This window comes from Lycium ferocissimum, chromosome 3 (assembly GCF_029784015.1).
Source record: "Lycium ferocissimum isolate CSIRO_LF1 chromosome 3, AGI_CSIRO_Lferr_CH_V1, whole genome shotgun sequence".
NCBI classification, from domain to species: Eukaryota; Viridiplantae; Streptophyta; class Magnoliopsida; order Solanales; family Solanaceae; genus Lycium; species Lycium ferocissimum.
This window is the reverse complement of record NC_081344.1, coordinates 70803269-70817247: the sequence shown is the minus strand read 5'-3', so window position 1 is coordinate 70817247 and position 13979 is coordinate 70803269. Positions and strand designations below refer to the sequence as shown.

Below are 13979 nucleotides of genomic sequence, written 5' to 3'. Positions count from 1 at the left end.
CCCCTCCCATCTTTAAAGTTTTCAAATATATTTATCTTGACATAAATAATCCCCCAAAATAACCCGAAATTATTTTTTAAACCTGTTCCATCATTTAAATCCGATCCAACTAAATAATAACCTATAAGATTTCCTTATTCCCCCAATACGTAGGTTTGAAGTTTGAGGGAATTGGGAGAATAAGGGGATCTTATGGGTCATTATTTAGTTGGGTCGGGTTTAAATGATGGAACGGATTTAAATAATAATTTCGGATTATTTTGGGGGATAATTTCTGTCAAGACAAGTGTATATTTGAAAACTTTAAGGATGGTAGGAGTATTTTTGACTCAAAATAAGTTCGGAGGATATTTTTAATCTTTTTTTCATAGTAGAGGGGTACATTATTCCTTGAATCTACACTAAAAAAAATAAAATATGTCGACCTTTTTCTTAGTTGAAACCAGTAATTCATGAAGGAGAACCTTTTTGTTTTCACTTTCTTCCTATATAAGAAGTGGGAGTGAGCTGCACACCCCTTCGTTGACATATCATCTTCTTTTGAGGGTAATTTTGGAACTTCAAGAACTGTATGCCTTAAAATGTTGTACTTGATGCCTTATCACTTGTTCCTGTGGGTATTGATTTGCTATAAATTGGATCCACTTGTACACCATCACCATGTGGGTCCCGCGTTGATGTCTCAATTTGACATCTCCCCATCCGTTTGTTTTACTTTTGACTTCTGTCTCCTTTTTTGTTTTCTTTTTGTTAAAGTAGTATGTACTAATTTTGTATTAAGCTTTCTAGATTATTTCTGCAGCATTTAATAGCTGTAGAATTAAAGGATACAATAATTCAATTGAATTAACAGTGTTTTTTTTTCCAATGTTTTTATACTGATTTTTGAGTGAAAAAGATTAAATATATTATATTTAATTTGCTTTCCAATTTAGTGAAATAAAAGACAAAAAATATTATGTTGCTAAATCTGCATTGATTATAAATATTGTTGTTGTTCTTAATATATTTTTTCCAATATTAATACTAATATTTATCGGCTATTCGTTTTACTCCTAATAAGATGATTTAATAACATATAAATTTATATATTATTTTAAATCATAAATTTCAAAATCATTTAATGATCAGAGCTTAAAAAATTAAATTCATGAATAAATATGCACGGGCTCCTTCCCACTAGTACGAGATGTTAGCATTTTTAGTCATCAAATATCTATAAATTCTAATTTGGTCCTTACAATTTCTAGTGAAACACATTTAACCTTCAATAATTGATATGTGCACTTTAATCTCTAAAACGTTTTGAGTCTTCACAATTTTAACGCAAATTTTAAATTATAAACCATTCAATTATCAGTATATTGTATTAAATTTGTATTGTTACTTCATATTAGAGAGTGACATGCTAGCCTTCTCATCAGCTAAGGTTGAATTTGCTTTTGCTTTAATCGTTGTCGTAGAGCGACCTTTTGTTCTTTGAGTTGGGAAACCTTCCATCTCTCTCTTAGCTTTGCATCTTTTCCATTCTGTCCAAGTATTCTAAATATCAAATATTACCTATATAACGGGCTAAATATACTTAATCATTAATAATTAAGGGACCAAAAGTAGAATTATCCCTTACATATATAGTCATACTTAATGCCACGTAGGATGACAAGTGGAAAACATCTGTACGGCCTGCCGGCCGTCAAAACAAAGTAAAAGATTACATTGTCCGAATATCTGCAACACTCAGCTCAGCTCACAACTCTCTCTCTCTACTTTCTCTCTCTAGAATCTTCTCCTAAAAGGCTAAAACCCTATCTTTCCTAAAAGCTTAGCTGCTTTTTTATCTCTCTTTTCATCAGCAATGGCCTCCTCTACTCCCCCACCCCACTGTGCACTCACTACCTCTAAACCTTATCACAACCACCCCCTACCCCAATCCCACCCCCACCCCCAACACCCCCACCACCCCAACCACCGCAACAACCATCATCACCGTCACTGGTCTTCCCAAAAAGTCACCCTAAACCGACCCCCACCACCTCGCAATGACCCCCACCCACCCTCCCAAAACCCTACCTTTCTCTCTTTGTCTTCCTCAAGATCAGATTTTTCAGCTGATTTCTCGGGTCGCCGCTCGACCCGATTCGTTTCCAAGATGCATTTTGGTAGGCCCAAGGTCTCTGGTAATACCCGGCATTCTTTATTTGCTGAGGAGGCTTTACAAGAAGCTGTACGTTCTTGCAAAAACGACGTCGTTTTTGACCAGGTTTTGTTGACTTTTGGGTCAAAGCTTTGTGGGTCTGATGATTATACTTTTTTGTTTCGTGAGCTTGGGAATCGAGGGGAATGGTTAGCTGCTATGCGTTGCTTCGAATTCGCTGTTGGGAGAGAAAGAAAGCGTAATGAGCAAGGTAAATTAGCTAGTTCTATGATTAGTATACTTGGTAGATCAGGTAAGGTTGATTTAGCTGAGAAAGTGTTTGAAAATGCTGTGAATCATGGGTATGGTAATACTGTTTACGCGTATTCTGCGTTGATTAGTGCTTACGCAAAGAGTGGGTACTGTAATGAGGCGATTAGAGTGTTTGAGACCATGAAAGATTCGGGCTTGAAGCCTAATTTAGTGACTTATAATGCGTTGATCGATGCTTGTGGGAAAGGGGGTGCTGATTTTAAGAGGGCGTCGGAGTTTTTTGATGATATGTTGAGAAATGGGGTTCAACCGGATAGGATTACGTTTAATTCGCTGCTTGCTGTTTGTAGTGGTGCGGGATTGTGGGAGACTGCGAGGGGTTTGTTTAATGAGATGGTTTATAGGGGAATTGATCAGGATATATATACGTATAATACGTTTTTGGATGCAGCTTGTAATGGGGGGCAGGTAGATGTTGCTTTTGATATTATGTCTGAGATGCATGCGAAGAATATTTTGCCTAACCAAGTGACTTACAGTACTGTGATTCGTGGGTGTGCAAAGGCAGGGAGATTAGATAGAGCGTTGAGTTTATTTAATGAGATGAAGTGTGCAGGGATAACATTAGACAGGGTTTCGTACAATACTTTACTTGCTATATATGCAAGCCTGGGAAAATTTGAGGAGGCTCTTAATGTTAGCAAGGAGATGGAGAGTATGGGAATTAAGAAAGATGTTGTCACTTATAATGCTCTTTTGGATGGGTTTGGGAAACAGGGAATGTATACAAAGGTTAAGCAGTTGTTTGCAGAGATGAAAGCTGAAAATCTTTCACCTAACTTATTGACGTATTCCACATTGATTAGCGTGTATTTGAAAGGAGGCTTGTATCAGGAAGCGGTAGAGGTTTATAAGGAGTTCAAGAAGCAAGGTCTCAAGGCAGATGTTGTTTTCTATAGCAAACTTATTGATGCGTTGTGTAAAAAAGGCCTTGTGGAGTATTCTTCATTGTTGCTAATTGAGATGACTAAGGAAGGAATACAACCTAATGTTGTCACATACAACTCTATAATTAATGCTTTTGGTGAATCAGCAAGCATTGGATGTGGATCAGACAAGACTGTATCCACTATTTCTCAGAGCAAGTCTGAAGAGGATAACATCATTAAGATTTTTGAGCAATTAGCTGCTCAGAAGTCGAAAACTAATGCTGAAAGACAGGACTTGCTCTGTATTTTGGGTGTTTTCCATAAGATGCATGAATTACAAATAAAGCCTAATGTAGTCACATTTTCAGCAATCCTGAATGCTTGCAGGTATAATTTTCTTTCCTACTGGTGCCATTCTTTACATTGAATAGTGCTTTCTTCAAAGCATCGTCTTTTCGTTATGTGAGTGTTAGTATGATCTATTTTGAAAGGCAGTTTGGCTATTATATTGTCTGGGTGGAAAGACTAGCTTCATGTGGCAGTCGTTAGGTCCATTTTCCTTTTAAGGAATTTGTTGACGCATTTGATCATCTTGGACATGAAATTTAGTGCTACTGGAATCTGTCTGAGGATACGAAATGTGCATGCACCAGTCTGACTTTCCGTCTTTGCCCTGAATGCTGATTAGCTAATATTTGTCTGCCTATCAATGTTCAATATGCTTGTTCTTCTCAGCTGAAATGCGTATATAGACTTTTATGATTGTTACTATGTTATTACTTGTAAGAAAACGATAAAGCAGAATAAACTTTTCCTAAGTCTTAGTGGGCAGTCACCCGGTACTTATGCTGGTGGAAGGTAGCAGGTATCCAGTGGAATAATCAAGGTCTGCACAAGGTGGTTGGACACCACTGTCGTTTAAAAAAAAATAAAGCAGAAGAAACTTCTGACTGTTTTCCACCTAAACAGAAATATGTTTCTCACTCTATTGAAGGAAACTTTATTTTAAGCTGGAATATTCAACATGTATAGAGCTCCATAGACCATAGCTTATATGACCTTGTTTAGCAGTTCATAAGAGAGGTGGAGAGAGATAGAGGAGAGAGAGAGAGTTTTGTCCTCAGAGACTACTTCTTGTAATTTCCTTTATTACCTGAAGTGCTTTGAAGATTTCAATGGAAAGTCCTGGAAGTAGTTTAAGCTGTCATTGAAGGGGACCCACTTCAACATTAAAAACATACCCCATCTAAGGAGTTTTTCTTCCACTTCAAAAGTTACTTTGGATCAAGGGTGTTTGGTATGAAGGAAAATATTTTTCCAGAATATAAGTCATTTTTTTGGTCACCAAACACCAAGACATATTTTCCATTGTAAGGGGAAAAATGACTTTCTTTGCTTATGTTTTTCTCGATAGACTCTGTGAAAATAAAAAAAATAAAATAATATAAAGACTGTTGGGTAGAGAGACAGTTTCTTCTGGGAAATGAGGAAAATATGTTCCTTCATACCAAACACCTTTCTTAGCAATGGGAAAAATATTTGCTTAAGGGAGAATGAACAAAGAGTTATGTTGTATCAAAAGAATTACACTGTCAATTCGGCACAAATTTCCTTAGTACAATTAGAAGTGGGTGAGAGCGCGACAGACGACAAATAAGATATGATTTTTTGGTAAGTAGCAGTTTTTGGTTGAAACTGGTAAAGTATATTCCTCAGCATTGAGGACATGTTGGAGACCTCCAAAAAGTTGTTAAGAACAGCCTATAGTACTTTCAAATAACCTAAAAGATCTACTAACTATTCAGCTTCTTCTATTCAATGTTCTTTACACCAAAAATAAAATGTAGCAATGCAGCTTCCTTTAAATTTCTGGATGCTGTTAACTTTGTCTTCAAAACATCTTCCATTTAGACTGAAGAACAAAGACCATTTCTTCTGACTCTACTCCCCCCTCTCCTAATCCAACAGCTTAAAAGATCTGTTGTGTGCTTAGGCATAGTCCATTTGATCTCTGTTAGACTGAAGAACAAAGACCATAGCTGGGAAGTGAATTTACAGTGAATTTTGGTAAGTAGCATTTTGTTTTGTCTTAGTGAGCCGAGTGCTCAGAAACATTGCTACTTAAGACATTCTGCATCCTTGTGGAATCCCAATGTACTTGATTGATTCAAATGTTATGATAAAACTGAATGTATTTGACAATTTGAGTGTGTGATTCAAATATAATTGCAGCCGATGCAGTTCATTTGATGAAGCTTCACTCTTACTCGAAGAACTTCGTCTATTTGATAATCAAGTTTATGGGGTGGCACATGGACTTCTCATGGGTCAGCGGGAAGGTGTATGGGCACAAGCTCTATCACTTTTCAATGAAGTGAAGCAGATGGACTCTTCAACTGCATCTGCCTTTTACAATGCTTTGACTGACATGCTGTGGCATTTTGGCCAGGTAAAACGGCAGTTGCATAGCAACTACTACAGAGAAGATAACGTAGAGTAAATTTCTCTTTACTATTTTATTTTAGTTTTGATAAAGAATGAAATTTCCCTTAGTAGATGAGAGATAGTGGTTATCAGTTTATGTGGGGTGTATAGCTCTAGATCTTTGCTTCAATAGGCGCAGCCATCCTTGTTTAATGGGGAGATAATTCTATGTCATCCTCCAAATGTTCATCAGTTAGAATGTTCTGTGACTATTGAAAAAGTATTGTAGTACAAAGAGCGCTTCAATCCAAAACTCATGTGTCTAACTAAAGCACATGTGAATTGCTGTGTCGTAATGCACTTCTTGAATTTAACTGTGAAATGTTTCGATGAGCATGGACAATGCTAAAGGAAATTTTAGCAGTAACTAATTATATTTGAACTGGTTCTTTCCATATCCGGAGATGTTTGCTTGCGAAAAAGGAGTTGAAGTAATTTAGCTAGCACACACAAAGATTACATCATATTTATCATGTCATGACTAATATCTTTGCTCTAATTATTGTTAACTGACTAATATCGCTTTTGCATAGCCATAAATTACCACTGAGTCATATTTGGTGTCTTTTTTCCAGAAAGAAGGTGCTCAATTGGTTGTACTTGAAGGAAAACGTTCAGAAGTTTGGGAAAATACATGGTCTACTTCTTGCTTGGATCTGCATTTGATGTCTTCAGGGGCTGCATGTGCAATGGTCCATGCATGGTTGCTTAGTATACGGTCTATTGTGTTTGGAGGCCACGAGCTACCAAAGATGTTGAGGTATGTATTTCCTCTTAGATTATTCAGAGTCAGACAAACTATAAGGGATCATTTGGTTCGAAGACAATTAATGCTGGGATTAGTTATATTGACATTATTTCGTTTGGTTTTTGTATTAAAAATAACTTGCATTGCATAATTTCTAAATGGTACTGAAAAATAGGATGTATATCCTGTATTGTTAATGCCATGGTTTACTGTATATAAAAATAGTATTACTGAATATGGTGTATAAGTAATACCTATATTAATTGTACTACACTTAAATCTGCGACCAAACATTGTACTAAAATTTTATACCGGCATTATTCTACCTAATACAACCTACCAAATGACCCCTAAGAGTGATATACTTGAATGGAATGTTCAACTGTTCTCTGCAGCATTTTGACTGGCTGGGGCAAGCACAGCAAAGTTACAGGTGATGGCGCCCTAAAACGAGCCATTGAAGGCCTGCTCTCCAGCATAGGGGCACCGTTCCAGGTAGCCAAGTGTAATATAGGAAGGTTTATATCTACTGGAGCTGTGGTAGCTGCCTGGTTGAGAGAATCAGGCACACTTGAAGTGCTTGTTCTTCAAGATGATACAAGTCACTTGGGCAAAGCCACAAGATTTGGTCAAATTTCTAATTTACAACAGCTAACCTTGTAGTTGTTTCTGTATAATAATTTGACGGGGAATATGACATTTCAATTCCAGTGTAAATTAATTAGTATATATATATTCCTTTTTGTTGGGTGTGAAATGTTCTATTGTACTTTCACTTTACACTGGACCGGTATATAACCTGCTCGAATCTTGATTAACAGTCTCTTCCTGAAAGAATACCGGGGAGAGGGGAATGGTAAGGGATTACAAGGGCCGTCTTTTAGATGGAAAAGAAAACTTTCACTATTCTTTTTCATGAAGTTTCTTGTAAAAGAAAGCACTGATTCTGTGTTTAAAAGAAAGCTGGAAAAGATTATTTCATATGTTGGTCGCTCACTGAACTAAAGAAAAAACAAACACAAGAATGAGATAAGATCTGGATATTGGACTGTAAACATAATTGTAGCATTGCTGTTCCATGGGGAGTCAAAAGAAACACAAGGGGTAGTCAGTTTTCATGAAGACTGGAGAACTGAAAGGTATAATGGAGAACCAAGTCAAATGAATATGCTCAAGGTTAAGCTTATAAATTACCAAGTGACATATTTGGGTAAAACTATTTAAATTGACTTTTCCTTTTATCTTTCTTCTTGACCTTTTCTATAAGAAAATGTTTTGATGGACATTCTTTTTTTAAAATATCAAAAAATTGCTCTTAATAAAAATCTATGAAGAAAAAATCAGTAACAGTTAAAAAGCAAATAATTCTTCAAAAGAAGAGCTATATAAAGTTCATTTTGTTGGTCTTAATGTTGCCGCTGTAATGTAATATTTTATGTGGTGCCAACGCGGTAATTTTTTTATTTTTAAAACAATCTAGAAATTGATTTTTTAAAACAAATCTTGAAAAAAATGGCTTTTATTAAAAATCTGAAACTTTTTTTTTGTTTTAATAAAACCCGTTTTTTAAACATATATTCTCGAAAATTGGATATTTTAGTTTAAAAATCTGAAAAATGATTTTTTTTTTTAAATCGAAATCAATAAAATTGTCCTAATTTTTTTTAAAATCTAGATTAATTTCAAAAAGTTTGAAAAATTGTTTAAAAAAAAAAATCATTTTCCACATTTTTTAACTAAAATATGCAATTTTCCAGAATATTTTTTAAAAACACTAGTTTTATTAAAACAAAGAAGTTTTAGAGTTTTAATAAAAACCATTTTTTTTTTCAAATTTGTTCTAAAAAAATCAATTTTCTAGATTGTTTTAAAAAAAAAATTGAGCATGCACAAGTAATATGTTAGAAATGAGGGTATTTTGAAATTTTGCTAATTTGACAGGAGTATATTGATCCCAACTTCAGAACAGGAGAACCTGTTTAACTACTTTTAAGAAATAGGTAAAGTTAGCAAATAAACTAATGTAAAGAGGTATATTTGACCCTTTTCCCTAGTTAAAAAGCAAATAATTCTCAAAAGAAGATCTATATAAAGTTCATTTTGTAGGTCTAATGTTGCAACTGTAATGTAATATTCCCTCCTCATAATAAGTGTCACGTTAGCCAAAAACACATATATTAAGAAATCAATAATGCAATGTGAAGTTTACTAAATTATTCCTACATAATAAAACTAAATTACTTTTTACTCTTGATTAGATTTGAACAAAAGTAAACCTTTTAACATTTAAATCGCTTATGTGGGCTTTTCCAATAGTCATTTAGATGTTATTTTAACTTGTTAGTTTTTGTCTAAGGTTTGAGTTGGAAAAACTAGTCAATTTATGTCTTAATTTCCTAAGGTGACACTTATTATCGAATAAAATATTTTGGCTAAGGTGACAATTATTATGAGACGGAGGGAGTAATAAGATAAACAATCAGGCTACTTAAAAGAAATTGCAGATCAGAAGAATGAGATAAACAATCAGGTTACTTAAAAGTAACTGCAGATAACTCTGATCGCATTAATTAATAACCTAAAGTAAATAATAAGTGATCTATTATAGTTGAATTACGTTGATGGGATAAAAAGCTCATTACACTGTGAACATATTGTTATCCTAGCAACAATTCGGGGAGAGAAAATAAAAACACTAGGAAAAGGATATCCAATTAATCACTGGAGCTGTATCTGTATGCGTCCTAACTTGTTTGCTGCACTATGCAAATTGATGTATATAAAACAAAAAAGAGCTGTTATTGGGTCCCAAACGAAAGACAAGGAGATGACAATACCTTACTAATTCTCTGACTATATATTGTGCCACGATAGACTCCTCCCACACCGTTCCTTCTATGTATGGCACTTGCATCATAACAAGACTACTCATACTATTTTTTTAATTTTTTTTAAGCGGTCGGAGCTATAATTTAAAGTTTTTGAATTTTAAATTTGTGATCAGATTTATAGTTCATTTAATTATTAAGTTTATAATTAAATATTTATGTATGTTTCATTATTTTCTAGTATAAATACAAGATCCACGCAAAAATTACTGAATTTGTTTGAACTTTAAACAAAAGTTATTGAGTTTGTCCGAGTCGATACTGTAACTTAATTAGTCCCTACTTCTTTGAACCCACCATCTTCTCTTAACAATTTTCATGTGCATGCATGTTCTTGATTGGTGGTGATAATTAACAACCAAGCAGTTGAAGCATGCAATATATATATATATATATATATATATATATATATATATGCTACCATTTCGATTTTAATTAATACACGAAGAAAGTCCATATATGCATCCGTGGCATTCCTTGAACCAGATTTACAAAGAATCATTCATCTGATTAAGTGTCTTTCTAATTATATATATATGACAAAGAAAAGAAACGCTCGTTAGACAATGTGATCTTATTCCCTTATCCCAATTCCCAACAGGAAGATTATGACGCCCTCTCACTTTTTATAGACAAACCTTGACAAATGTCCAACCTATGCACCAAAATATGATTACAAGATTGCTTAAATTAAGGAACCTCCTGTTGGGGAACATGAAGTTAGCTACTAGCAGCCTCAAAAAGTTGACACGTGTGATGCGTGCCACGTTCATTGAGCTGTTATATAGTCCCAATCACATTAATAAGCACAATCATAATTTAAAGATTATGGATTCTAAACTTGTTTATGAACTCATAGCTCGTTTTAGTTACTAAATACGCAATTAAATCTTTGTACATTTATTGAATTTTTAATATAAATACAAAATTTAAGTAAAGATAGTTGAATACGTTCAAATCTGTACCTAATACTGTAGCTTCGTTCCGGTTTACATTAGGCATGCATTGAATTTGGAAAGTGGCAAAGGAATAATCCACGGTGTTTTCATTGAAATCATGCATGCGTGTGTGCTGTAATAGGGGCCTATATGAGAAATGTGGTGGTTTTTAGGTTTCAATTAAGCCATATATGGTTGGGGCGGTGAAGAGAATCATGTGGCTTCATGTGCACTTATTAGCTGGAGAACATGCATTCCTATAAGTCACCACCACAATTTAATGTACACTTGGCTTCCTTTGATTCATTGATTTATTTGATCCCCATTCTTTTGGAAGACATCATTGTCTACATGATGATGATGATGCCTCGTTGCCGTCAACTTTGCGGCCTTAAAATATTTAGCATTATCCTCTAATTGGCCTAATGGTTTACCAACTTATGTAGCCACACAATTTGCTTCTACTATAAAAACAATAAGCACCCATTCCCTTCTCAAAATATTGTCAAAAGAGCTAGAGTATCAACGTACCACAATTCCTTGTTTTGTGTACAATTGCTTTCTGTTCTTGATTTTACTGTCATGGGTATATTCTCTCATACTCTTAACAAGGGAAACTGCGATTTAAGCGATACCCTTTTAGGAAGCCAACGCCCTATAAGGAGACAAAGGGTCATGACTTATAACGTCGTGAACGGAAGGCATATCAAAGGCAAAAGGTGCAAAAGCGTTCTAATGAAGAGAAGAGTACGCGTAGAAGGTTCTAGAAGGTCCGAGAACGAGATTGGAAGGAAGGTTAGGGTACTCAAGAAGTTGATTCCAAACTGTGATGATTTGGGCTTGGAAGGGCTGTTCAGAGAGACGGCTGATTACATTTTGGCTTTAGAAATGAGAGTTAAGGTCATGCAAGTTATAGTAAATGTGTTGTCACCTTCTAATAGTGACTAGGGGAGTCAATCATGCATTATCTTGATCATTTGTTTGTAAAGGTTGACACCCAAAAACAAGAAAAGAAAAGAAATTCAAGCAATATTACTTTATCTTCTTTTTCTTTTTTTCCTTTTTTAAAATTCATTAAGAAGGTTCGACTTCTCAAATTCTTTGGGAAGATTAAGGTAGAAGATGCTTTTAGAAGCGTGGAATTTATGATACAATTTCACGTTGTGTAGCCATTTTGGTCTTAGTAAGAGCTTGGTCATTGTCGATCTCTTTAATTTATTGTGTGAAAAATTAACTTAATATACAGGACATTATTCCACTTAGTGATTTAGCTGACATAGTTTTCTTTGTTCATTCATCTATGACCTTTTTCTTTCTTCTAAAAAAGTACATCCAGTATCTTGCTTCCTTCCAATGATCTCTTTGTTCTTTCGTCTACCCATTATTGAGCTCTTCACTGTGTTATTTGCACCAGCTATGATTCTAAAACATCAAGATATTGTCGTAACTTACCTCAGTACGAACGTTATAATTCCCAAAGAAAAAATGCGAATGCGAACACTTACAGTTGTGAGATCAAAGTGAAGTTGCACGAAACTATAGAGTTCTGTAAAGTTGCAAGATTGTTTTGGTAGCATCTTGAGATATTCCTATGTGCAAAATCATGGAATTGATTTGGGCTGAAATACAAAGGTAAAAAAGGCTGTGGAGAGTGTAAAGAGATTGAATAAATAGCACCTTCAAGTATCTCAGCAGATATGGAAGCTCACAACACAATCTCTATTCACTGAGCACATTCTCTTTAAACACACCCATCCGCCTCTTCTTTTTGTTTTGCGTTTCCAACAGGTTTAAGCACTTAATACACATGATGAATTCGACCAGTCAGCTATTAGGAGCTATAATTTAGAGCAAAATTGAACTCTCCAGAATTTATGAGGAGCTCAATATTTTTTGATCATTTGCTTCAGATAGCAAGCATGGGACATTAATAATTGCTTAATGAAAGCATTGTGTTGAAAGCTGGTTGCCTCATTGTAGACAGACATTTCAGTTTATGGAAGAATGAGATCATTCAATCCAACTACCAGCCTTCTGCTTCATAGCACGCCATTTCTTCATCAACTTATCCAAACCAGTTATGTCAGTGCACATTCCTTTTTCACCATAGATTTTAGAGAGCACCGAGTATACTGCAGGATGGTCATTCTCCAATGTGTAGATTCCATTTGCTGCAATCTCTCCGAGCTCTATACATGAATGCATGCCACAGGCTCCCAATAATGCCCCCCATACAACCACATCAGGCTTAAAAGGCATCCCCTCGATCAATTTTTCTGCTTTCTCAAGCTGACCTGCCTTTCCATACAAGTCCACCATACATGCATAGTGTTCCATTTCTGCTTTCAATCCGTAATCTGTTACCATCGATTTGAAAATTCTCTCACCTTCCTCGACTAGTCCACCGTGGCCACATGCATATACCAAATTAATAAAAGTAATTTCATCGGGCCTGATACCACTCTTCACCATCCTCTCAAACTCCTGAATTGCCCTCTCTGCAAGCCCGTGTCTCGCATAACCTCCAATGATCGAATTCCAAGCTACCAAATTCTTCACATGGATTGACTTGAAAATGTAGAAAGCAACTTCAATGTCTCCACATTTTGCGTACATGTCAACAAGGGAGGTTAACAAAACGACATCAAGAGGGAAACCTGACTTTAAGATGCACGTGTGAACTTGATTACCCACGAGAACAGCAGAGTGGCCTGCACAGGCATCTAAAACAGTTGAAAACGTAAAATGATTAGGACGACTAGTTCCTGAGTTCAACATCAACTTAAACAATTCCAAAGCCTTCATAAAGTCTCCATATTGCACATACCCTCTTATCATTGCTGTCCAAGAAACCACATCTTTCTCACTCATCTTATCAAAAACGTACCGAGCTTCATTAAGCTTCTTGTTCTCAATGTACCCATTGATCAAAGTACTCCAAGTGAAAAAATTTCTCCTAGGCATCATATCAAAAGCCGTCTGAGCCTCACTTGTGCACCCAAATTTCATGTAACCCAAAATCAACACATTCCAGGGCGTAACATCTTTGTCCAAAATCTCATCAAAAACTCGAGCTAAACCTTTGTAATCTTCCAAATCAACATAACCCCTCATCAATGCTGATCCTACAAAGACATTGAGACTTATCCCGAGACAAAGCACGAGACCGTGAAGCTGAGGGATCAAATGCTTGAAATCTATATGCAAGAAGGAACTAATCGCTACCGCGAAAGTGAGCTCATTGGGTCTGTGTTCTCCATATCTGTTCATATGTAGAAAGTATCTATACACTTTCTCCGGGTTGTTAGCGTTGCGATACCCGGAGAGCATGGTGTTCCAAGAAATGACATCTCTTTGAGGCATTTCGTCGAACAGGTGCTCGGCTTGTCGGATGTTGTTGTGTTTGAAGTAACCAGCGATAAGGGAATTCCATGATACGATGTTTCTTAAGTTGGGGCTTTGATGGAAGAGGTTGCGAGCTTCTTGGAGGTTTCCGTTTGCGATAAAGGTGTTGATTGTTTTGTTTAAATTAACGGTTGAAAATTGGCGGCAAAGAGTAAAGGTGCGAAACGCGGGCATTTGACT

At 35.6% G+C, this 13979-nt stretch overlaps 3 protein-coding genes across 3 annotated transcripts; 2 read left to right on the top strand and 1 right to left on the bottom strand.

The window, feature by feature from the left end:
• Positions 1 to 1785: 1785 nt before the first annotated feature.
• On the top strand, positions 1786 to 7325 carry LOC132050634 (pentatricopeptide repeat-containing protein GUN1, chloroplastic). Its single transcript, XM_059441989.1, has 4 exons — positions 1786 to 3723; positions 5569 to 5785; positions 6396 to 6580; positions 6964 to 7325. The coding sequence occupies exons 1-4, from the start codon at positions 1856 to 1858 to the stop codon at positions 7229 to 7231; spliced, it is 2538 nt and encodes an 845-aa protein (XP_059297972.1). The 5' UTR covers positions 1786 to 1855; the 3' UTR covers positions 7232 to 7325.
• A 3425-nt stretch (positions 7326 to 10750) lies between these two features.
• On the top strand, positions 10751 to 11687 carry LOC132050633 (transcription factor UPBEAT1-like). The gene has a single exon (XM_059441988.1). It carries the CDS (start codon positions 10977 to 10979, stop codon positions 11340 to 11342), a length of 366 nt encoding a protein of 121 aa, XP_059297971.1. The 5' UTR covers positions 10751 to 10976; the 3' UTR covers positions 11343 to 11687.
• Positions 11688 to 12404: 717 nt separating this feature from the next.
• Positions 12405 to 13757, bottom strand: LOC132049059 (pentatricopeptide repeat-containing protein At4g02750-like). The gene has a single exon (XM_059439721.1). The coding sequence runs from the start codon at positions 13755 to 13757 to the stop codon at positions 12405 to 12407; it is 1353 nt and encodes a 450-aa protein (XP_059295704.1).
• Between the last annotated feature and the right edge of the window lie 222 nt (positions 13758 to 13979).

Coding starts and splice junctions, on each gene's coding strand:
- LOC132050634 (XM_059441989.1), top strand. CDS start 1,856: ATGGCCTCCTCTACTCCCCCACCCCACTGTGCACTCACTACCTCTAAA. Junction 3,724..5,568: donor GCAATCCTGAATGCTTGCAG/GTATAATTTTCT, acceptor ATATAATTGCAG/CCGATGCAGTTCATTTGATG. Junction 5,786..6,395: donor TGCTGTGGCATTTTGGCCAG/GTAAAACGGCAG, acceptor TCTTTTTTCCAG/AAAGAAGGTGCTCAATTGGT.
- LOC132050633 (XM_059441988.1), top strand. CDS start 10,977: ATGGGTATATTCTCTCATACTCTTAACAAGGGAAACTGCGATTTAAGC.
- LOC132049059 (XM_059439721.1), bottom strand. CDS start 13,757: ATGCCTCAAAGAGATGTCATTTCTTGGAACACCATGCTCTCCGGGTAT.